The 10,304-nt window shown below is 26.0% G+C and overlaps 1 protein-coding gene across 1 annotated transcript; it reads left to right on the top strand.

Annotated features, from left to right (window-relative positions):
* The first annotated feature begins 6,107 nt into the window (after positions 1-6,107).
* Positions 6,108-8,394, top strand: LOC115706171 (sugar transport protein 13-like). Its single transcript, XM_030633714.2, has 3 exons — positions 6,108-6,383; positions 6,498-6,820; positions 7,173-8,394. The coding sequence occupies exons 1-3, from the start codon at positions 6,254-6,256 to the stop codon at positions 8,214-8,216; spliced, it is 1,497 nt and encodes a 498-aa protein (XP_030489574.2). The 5' UTR covers positions 6,108-6,253; the 3' UTR covers positions 8,217-8,394.
* The last annotated feature ends 1,910 nt before the right edge of the window (positions 8,395-10,304 follow it).

The following is a 10,304-nucleotide window of genomic DNA, read 5'->3' as shown; positions in this document are numbered from 1 at the left end:
GAGCTTTGAAGCTCAAGGTTTGAGCTTTAATGGCATAATTTGATTTAGTGATCTTTTCTGTGAATTGCTGGTTGGAAAATGTTGTTTATGCATTGTATAGGTGTACTGGAGAGTTTGATAAAGTTTGGTTGAGTTTTGAGGTCATGGGGGAAATTTTTAGGTTCCCAGCACAGAACCGGAATTCCGGTTCTGGGGGACCTGTACCAACCGGTCGACCGGATGGTGACCCAGAACCCTAGTTTTGGCTAAATTTGAGATATTTAGGGTATTGCCATGAGGTTTATCGATAGGGAAACTTTTAGTTTCAAGTTTAAGTCCCGGAAAGTGATTTAGCGAGTCACTCATCTGTGTTACAACTATTGTGATTAGGGCATCCATCTAGCACGAGATTTCCGTTCAGGTCGGCCAGCACACTTGAATTCGGAAAACAGGTAAGAACTGTGTATAATGTATGATGTGATTATCTGAATTTGTGTATATGTGTTTGTATATGCATGCTTTAATTATGTTATGCACTACCAACACTTGTATGAATAAGTTATAGAGTGCATTGGTATAGTGATTATTATCGTTGTGAGTACGATATAGTGATACCAACACGGGCACGGGAAAATACTAAGGTGTGTGGTACATCACTCAGTGTTACTCAGTGTTCGGGGTAAATCCTACCAACACTCGTACAGTGAGGTACGATGTGTATGTGGTATAGTGGTTGTACCCTGGTATTGAACGTTCATACTCATCTGTTAAGCTCTGTAAATAGGTGTATGGGCGCCTATTTACAGGTCGGAAATTATATGGTACGTTATATGCATTTCTTACTGAGTCTGTTGACTCACAGTTTCTGCTTCCATGTGTAGGTAAAGGAAAGGCGAAGGCTGAACAAGAATGAACCTGAGCTCGGGTGAGATTGTACATGTCAAGCAGCGCGACCTGGAGTGTTCGGTCTCGGGACACCTGGGAGTTGTATTTTGAAAGTCGCTGTGCGACCCGGAAATTATGTATTTTGAAATGTATAGTTTAAAAAGTAAATTTTACGAAGTTTGAAAACGGGATCCCGTAATTTGTAAATATTTTATTATATTACAAAGTTTAGTATTTAAAGCAAAAGTTTTAATTTGACACGTTTTTCGAGAAATTTCTTTGATTAGCAAAGATTGCACATTAATTGAAAAAAACACTGTAGCGTGCCTTAGCATTAGGGCGTTACATACCATATAAGAAAACATATATACCTACAATAAAATATAAAACAAAATAATATAATATTATTAAAAAAATTGTATGTATCATATTAACAAAATTATATATCACCTTAATGTATAATAAAATAAAAACTAAACATGCATTATCTAAAATAAAATGTTATACTATACAATAAAATTTATATATGATATAACAAAAAACATATACCTTACAATAAAAATATATATAATAATAACAACAAATAAAAATAAAAATATATAGGATGCTAATAAAATTATATGGCATGTCAACAAAAGTACAATAGAAAATAGAACTTAAATATTATTTAAAAAAAATAATATACTGTGTAACAAAAAATACATATACCATTCACCAAAACATATATACTAAAAATAATAATAATAAAAATATATATTACTAATATATATATATAACTATACTAACCAAATTATATACCACAATTAAAAAATATATATACCATGACAACAAAATTATATACCACCATGATATATAATAAAATAAAAACTAATTAAATATTATTTAAAATAAATAATCATACAATCAAAATATATAAAAATAATAATTAAAAATATGTAGTATGCCAATAAAATTATATACATACATTAAAATATTTTTATTATGCTAACAAAATTATATACAACTATTATATATATATATCAAAACAAAAAATAAATATCATCTAAGAGTAATAATATACTATACAACAAAATAAAAATATAATGTACAACAAAATCTATATACCAACAACCCGCAACGACTAATAAAATATTAAAAAAATTGACATACTTCTAAATAAAAAATATTTTAACAAAACTAATATAGATATTTACCACATAATCTTTAAATAATGGGAAATTATAGTAAATGGCCCCAAATCATAAAACTATGTTAGTTTATGTTGTCATTTCAAAAAAAATATAGCAAATGACCCTAAATCATAAGACTATGTTAGTAAATATTTACATTTCAAAATCATTAATTTTTTTTTTATTTTTTTCAGAATTAGAAGCAAATTATTTAAATATTATGGTATATTTATATTAGTTTTGTTAAAATTTTTTTATTTTAAAGTTATGTCAATTTTTTTAATTTTTTATGAGTTGTTTTGGGTTGTTGGTATATAGATTAATTTGTTGTAGGGTATATTTCTATTTTGTTGTATGGTATATTATTATTGTTAGATGATATTTATTTTTTATTATGATATGTATAATAGTGGTAAATAATTTTATTAGCAAAATAAAAATATTTTAATGTATGTATATAATTTTATTGCCATGCTACATATATTTAATTATTATTTTTATATTTTTTGATTGTATGATTATTTATTTTAGATAATATTTAATTAGTTTTTATTTTATTATACACAATGGTCATGGTATATATATTTTAATTGTGGTATATAATTTGGTTAGTATATATAGTATACATACACATATATATATTAGTAATCTATATTTTTTTTTATTATTTTTTGTATATATATTTTGGTGTATGGTATATGTATTTTTTGTTATATGGTATATAATTTTTTTAAATAATATTCAAGTTCTATTTTCTATTGTACTTTTGTTGACATGATATATAATTTTATTAGCATCTTATATATTTTTATTTTTATTTGTTGTTATTATTATATATATTTCTATTGTAAGGTATATATTTTATGTTATATGGTATATAAGTTTTATTGTATAGTATATCATTTTATTTTAGATAATGCATGTTTAGTTTTTATTTTAGTATACATAAAGGTGATATATAATTTTGTTAATATAATATATATAATTTTATTTTATTTTTTATTGTAGGTATATACGTTTTCTTGTATGGTATATAGTTTTTGTTGTCTATAATATATCATTTATTTAATATGATATTTAGTTTCTATTTTATTATATATAAATTTCTTAGTATGTGTTCATATTTTAATGGTGGTATATATAATTTTGTTAGCATGATATATATATATATTTTGAGTATTAATTTAGTATTGTTATAATTTCTTTGTGTATATAATTTTATTACTACGGTATATTAATTTTCAGTACTACGATATATCTAATACTGTTGTATATATTTAAATGATCTAATATATTTATTTATTTTTGTTACAATATAATAATATGCAATACTAAAAAATTATGTAACTTAATTTTATTATTATATATATTTTTTGTTAAAAAAATATGTGATAAATGTATTTCTTATAATTTTTATTAGCTATTCTATTAGATTTGGCCATTTTCTTAATTTTTTTAAAAAGTGGACATTTACTAATTTAGTTTCCAAATTTAGGGCCATTTTGCATCTCAACCCTTAAATAATTTGTTTCTAATTCTTAAAAAATGAAAAAAAAAATTATTAATTTTTTTATGTGACAAAAGACAATATAAATAATAAATATTTTAAAAGGGTCACTTCTTTAAAAATTTTAAAATAAGGACATTTATTAATATAATCATATGATTTAGGACTATTTGCTATAATTTTTTAAAATGGAAACATATACTAACATAATCTTATTATTTGGGCCATTTCCTATAATTTCCCAAAAGAAAATTTGGAAATGTTTAACTAATTATTCGTACAGATAAATTCCAATACATTATTAGTTGAGAAATTTACACCTACCAACGAAATTGTTAAAAGAATATCACAACTAACGTTAATGTTTTTAATTGTGTAATATACTTTTAGTTTTGCAATTTTTTTGGCAGGTATATGCGTAGGTGCGCTGCTCCTTTTTTTCTTTTTTTTTTTATTTTATGTTTGTATGTATACGCTAGTTTTTTCTTTTGCCTAAACATTTATCTATGTCCTCTGTATTATTTTTCTTTATCAAAGGCATATATGTTGAAGTCACAACAAAGACATATATGTTGAGGTCACAATTTTTTTTTTCTTTTTATAATGACAATCTAATTCTTTTAAAAATGATGTGATACCTATCAAATATTATCCCTCTCCCTCTTTTTTTTTTTAAAATAGTTTTTAAAATCTATTTTAACTACACGGATAATCATTTAGTCTCAAAAATTATAACATCATGATCTATATTCTTTAATGTAATTATGTTAATATGTGAGACACATATATTTATTTACTATTACTATAAAAGATAATTGAAATTAAAAGTGACCTTTTACTTTCTTTTAGTTTGATTAACAAAAAAAAAAATCAAAATTTAAGTTTAAACAATTACTTATGCTTAAAAATTGCACTATTAATAATCTACTCTTTAAAGTAATCTTTTTTATAAGTGGGAAGCATATATTTTTTTAGACTAATATTAAATAAGTAACATTTTAGTTACTAAATTATATTCTCATATTTTTATAGAACAGTTTGGTAGATTTTTAAAATAACTTATAAAGAAACCCTTTAAGAAAAAAAAATCTAGCTACACCGCTATTCATTTGAGCTCAAGATCAGTGGTACCATTACGGTCTATTTTTTTTCTTTTCGAAATATCATTTTAATGTGTGGGAACCATAAATTTTTTCATTGAATAAAATTTTTAGAATTAAAAATAACCTTATAGTTCTTTTTATATTTTTTTAATGAAAAAAAGAAGTAACCATTAACCATTAAGTAACTTATAAAGAAACCATTTAAGAAAAAAAATCTAGCTACACTGCTATTCATTTGAGCTCAAGATCAGTGGTACCATTACGGTTTATTTTTTTTTTTCGAAATATCATTTTAATATGTGGGAACCATAGATTTTTTCATTGAATAAAATTTTCAGAATTAAAAATAACCTTATAGTTCCTTTTATATTTTTTTAATGAAAAAAAGAAGTAACCAATTATTAATTAAACAAAATTCAATATGTCAACTAATTTTATATTACTAAAAATTATTTGTAATTTTATATATAAAAGGTACTATATGGTATATATTCTATATAAACTTATTTTAAAGAATTATTTCAATAAATATTATACAATGATTATATCTATTTTTTTTTTTTAAAAAAAAATACGCTTATTTTACTAGCATAAGCTACTTAGTAATTTTTTGTAGTTTATTAAATTTTAAATATATTTAAAGATAACGTAAAAGTTGCTATAAAATAACAAACAAAAAAGTAACATAATGATCAATAATATATAAGTTAATGAAAATAAAATTATGATTTTTAAAGTTAACCAACTAGAATAAGTAACAAAAATATGTATATGAGATAATATTATTTCACAAACTACTTAGTATTTTAAAGTCTTATTGTTTTTATTAATAACATCTCATAATTTTAAATAATTTTTTTTGATTAATAACATTTAATAAATTAAAAAGTTGCTTTGAATTTTAAATATATTTTTTCACTTATTGAAATGGTTACATTAAAAACAGATTACAATAGTATTATTCTCAAATCATTAAAGTAATTGGAAAATAAATAATAATTGAAAAAATAAAATTGATGTTAAAAGAAAAAAAAAGTGCACAGAAAAAAAAAAAAAACCAAAAATCAGCATTAATGGCGCTGACAATAACATAATAATACAATGAATATAGATAATTAAGTACATTTCGGTGAAACTAACCTATTTTTAACAATTAAAATTAATTTTGTTTTTTCCATAAATAATTATCTTATAACGTACATATATAAAAAAATCCCTTATTAGTTAGTTGACTGGATAATTTCAACAGTATTAGGGAAAAAGAAAATACACAGCTGTTAATATATCAATTAAGTATATATCCATATAAATCTTAATACTAATTTGGTAGATAATGATATATGATACGATCTTTATATTTATAGCTCGTATTCATTTACATGATATTCTTATCTTTATTAGTTATAATTCTTAGCTGTCACCTATCTATATTTCTTCTAAAAAAAAGCTGATTATAAATACTCATTACATTTCTCCAAAGGTTCAGCTAATTCAATTATAAATACTTCTATATCATCTCTTCTCCAACATTACATACTCCTCTCGTCCCTGCTTAATAATATATCAGAAATCCATTATTAATATACACTTATTAATTATATAGACCAACAATGGCAGTAGGGGGATTAAGTACAGTTGGAGGAATTGAATATGAAGCAAAAATCACTCCAATTGTTGTTATTTCTTGTATAATGGCCGCCACCGGGGGTCTTATGTTTGGTTATGATATTGGAATTTCAGGTAATTTAGTAATCAAGTTATTTTTATGTGTATGTTTAGTAATTAATAGTCTTTTGGTAAAGATGATTAGTAATGTGTTTGTTTTGTTTTTTTGTGTTTTGAATATAATTAAAGGGGGTGTGACATCTATGCCGGATTTCTTAAAGAAGTTTTTCCCAGTAGTGTATAAAAGGACACAAGAGAAGGGACTAGATAGCAATTACTGTAAATACGACAACGAAGGGCTTCAAATGTTTACGTCGTCTTTATACCTGGCTGCTTTGATTGCCACCTTTGGTGCTTCTTACACAACCAGAAGCCTCGGAAGAAGGCTGACCATGTTGATTGCCGGCATTTTCTTCATAATTGGCACCATTCTTAATGCTGCTGCTATCAACTTCGTCATGCTTGTTCTTGGAAGGCTCATGCTTGGTTGTGGTGTTGGTTTTGCTAATCAGGTACGTCTTTATTTTATATCCATATATATATTTATTCAATACTAATTAATTATTCAATGTATATATTATAATTATAGTATATAACAGAATGTTACCTGTTGTTTCCTTAAATAATCGTTTGGTAAAACTTTCCAAATGAAATTTATAATAATTATGGAATGTGATTAAAAGAGAAACTATCAGTGAATAAAAAATTAGGCAATTATCTCATATTCTATTTTTATACGATTTTTTTGTTGGGATTTATTGTTGGGATTGTAAAATTATGTAAAAGTGTAAAAATGAAAAATTAAATCATATATATAATAATCTCTATATTTATGGAATTTAATATTTTGTGTATATACTGCAGGCTGTGCCATTGTTTCTGTCTGAGATTGCACCAACAAGGATTCGTGGAGCCCTAAACATCTTATTCCAGCTTAATGTAACAATAGGGATTCTATTTGCAAACCTTATAAATTATGGGACAGCGAGAATCAAAGGAGGATGGGGATGGAGACTCTCATTGGGGTTGGCAGGAATTCCAGCAGTGATGCTCACACTGGGGTCCTTATTGGTAGTTGACACTCCCAACAGTTTGATAGAACGAGGTCGTTTAGAGGAAGGGAAAGCTGTTCTTAGAAAAATTAGAGGAACTAACAATATCGAACCTGAGTTTCTTGACATCGTTGAGGCCAGTCGTACTGCTAAACTAGTCAAACACCCTTTTAGAAATCTCCTTCAACGCTCTTCTCGTCCTCAACTAGTCATCGCTGTCTGCTTACAGATCTTTCAACAATTCACTGGAATTAACGCAATCATGTTCTATGCCCCAGTCCTATTCAACACACTAGGTTTCGGAGCCGACGCATCACTCTACTCCGCCGTCATAACAGGAGCTGTGAACGTTATTTCCACCGTTGTATCAATCTATTCTGTTGACAAAGTTGGCCGAAGAGCTCTGCTTCTAGAAGCCGGGGTCCAAATGTTCCTGTCCCAATCCGTGATTGCAGTAATCCTAGGCATAAAGCTTCAGGATCATTCAGATGACATGAGCAAAGGGCTTGCCATTGTTGTAGTGGTCATGGTATGCACCTTTGTCTCGGGTTTTGCTTGGTCATGGGGTCCTCTAGGTTGGCTCATCCCGAGTGAGATTTTCCCATTGGAGACAAGGTCTGCTGGGCAGAGTGTGACTGTGTTTGTTAACATGCTTTTCACATTCGTCATAGCTCAAGCTTTCTTGTCCATGCTTTGCCACTTTAAGTGGGGGATCTTCGTCTTCTTTTCGGGTTGGGTTTTGGTGATGTCTTGCTTTGTTGTATTTTTGGTTCCTGAGACTAAGAATGTTCCGATTGAGGAGATGACTGAGATTGTTTGGAAGAAACATTGGCTATGGAAGAGGTTCATGGTCTGAATTCTTTATTATTCGAGGATTAATTTAGCTTGTTTTTCAACTTTTAATTTCTAATTTTAAATTTTCTTATGGATTTTACAAGTTATTGTTATAGCAGTATTTGTTTTTATACTGTTCTTAATTTGTATCTCTTCAGATTTTTATTCGTAATGAATTATTCCTTTTTTCGATTCTAACATATTCATTTTTATTTTGAACATTTATTAAGATTATATTACTATATCACAATAATTTAATAGGTATATTTGTGTATCTGATTTGGTCAAAGTGGTAATGGCCATAATTCTATATAACCATAATATAGCCATAATTCTATGGACATGCATAGTTTAGACTTTAGCTTGTAATATTGTGGCAGACGATACCAACCCGACTGGTACGGCTGCAGAAGAATGGCTGATGCCTATTTTTCATGACTAATTTAATGAGATTAAGTGATAAATTCTGACAAATACTGAAAAAAGTTTCATAGATTAGGAACCCATAAATAGATTTTAAAATTAAATTATAGTTTCAGTAGTGTGATTAATTACCTGTTATAATTTTTAATATTTAAATATTAGGTTTTGATTTGGATATTTTAATATTTTAGGTGATGTTTGGTTAGTAATAGTAATGGTAATGTAATGGAATAAGAATGGTAATAGGAATTGATTATAATTTATAATGTTTGGTTTGTAGTTGGAATGATCAATGTAATCAGAATTATTGTGTTAGTTTGATATGAGAATGTAATTGAATAAAATATATGTATTGACTAAAATAATTCTATTGCTTTTAATTATAAAATTATAAAATATTAAAAAAAAGGTTATATAGAATATAATTGTAATGGGATTACATTAGTTTTGGTATGTAATCATCATTACAATACTCAGTAATAAGCATTACATTGTAATGGAATACAAAAGTTAAAAGAGAAAAACAAACAATGTAGTGGACCTATTTATTACCATTACTATTACAATAAACTAAATATCAGTTTACTGTTTAATATTATATTTTAATTGTATACATTGTACTGTAACATTACTCTATATGATATAAAACATTATATAGATTAAAAGACACAATTATTTTAGTAGGATACACATTATTTTTTTTTTTTTTTATGATTGTTTGGTGGCTAAACTCTCTCAGTTGTTATTTTATTTGCATTTAACCCTCCAAATTTAAATTTTAACAGTAAATTTTTTTAAATTTTGAACATTTATTAAGATTATATTAGAATATTACAATAATCTAATATATTATAGACAAATTCTATAACGCACCCCCTTAAAAGGGATACATCTCTATTTGTTTTAGTATTCGAATAAATAATATATTAGTCAAAATTTTTCTCATGGTCATGTAAATTATACTTATTTAAGACATCTTGCAAAATTTTAAGAAATTCGAAAAAGTTAAACACGCCAAAAATTACGTTCAAGCAGTGTTGCACACGTTATTATTTTATTTTATACGCGTGTAAAATAGACTGTTTAAACATTGTTTTCTACATTGTAAATTATTTCAAATTTCTCAAAATTTTATAGGATATCTTAAATAGTACATGAATATGAAAAGAAAAAATAGACTAATTTTTTTTTCTAGATGTCGAAACAAATAAAAAGTGCATCAGTACATTCTTTTTAAGGGGGTGCATTGTAGAATCACCCTATATTATATATTTTGTGTATCTAATTTGGTCAAAGGGATAATAGCCGACAATAATTCTATATAGCCATAGTCATAATTTTTTTTTTGAGGGGAATATAGTCACAATACTATGTATATACATAGCTTAGATTTTGGGATTTTTACACTTAGGTGCTTAATTTGGCCATTTTTTACATTTATGTTTATTTACAGTTATTTAAACTTTTTTAAAAAATTATTTTTCAATTTTAAATTTTAAAAGGTTTGTTAATTACAAAATTACCTGTGCATGCTGATGCCACGCGCCATCTTTCCCTTTTTGTTTTCTTTCATTCTTTTTTCGATTTTTTTTCTCTTTATTCTGTTGGTTTTTTTTTCTTTGTCCATAATCCACGATCATCAAACCGTCATCAACTCTTCTGCCCTAACCCACTAATTTCCAACCTC

Source organism: Cannabis sativa, chromosome 9 (assembly GCF_029168945.1).
Source record: "Cannabis sativa cultivar Pink pepper isolate KNU-18-1 chromosome 9, ASM2916894v1, whole genome shotgun sequence".
Lineage (NCBI taxonomy): Eukaryota > Viridiplantae > Streptophyta > Magnoliopsida > Rosales > Cannabaceae > Cannabis > Cannabis sativa.
The sequence above is the reverse complement of the archived record's forward strand: the minus strand, read 5'-3'. Positions and strand labels throughout refer to the sequence as shown.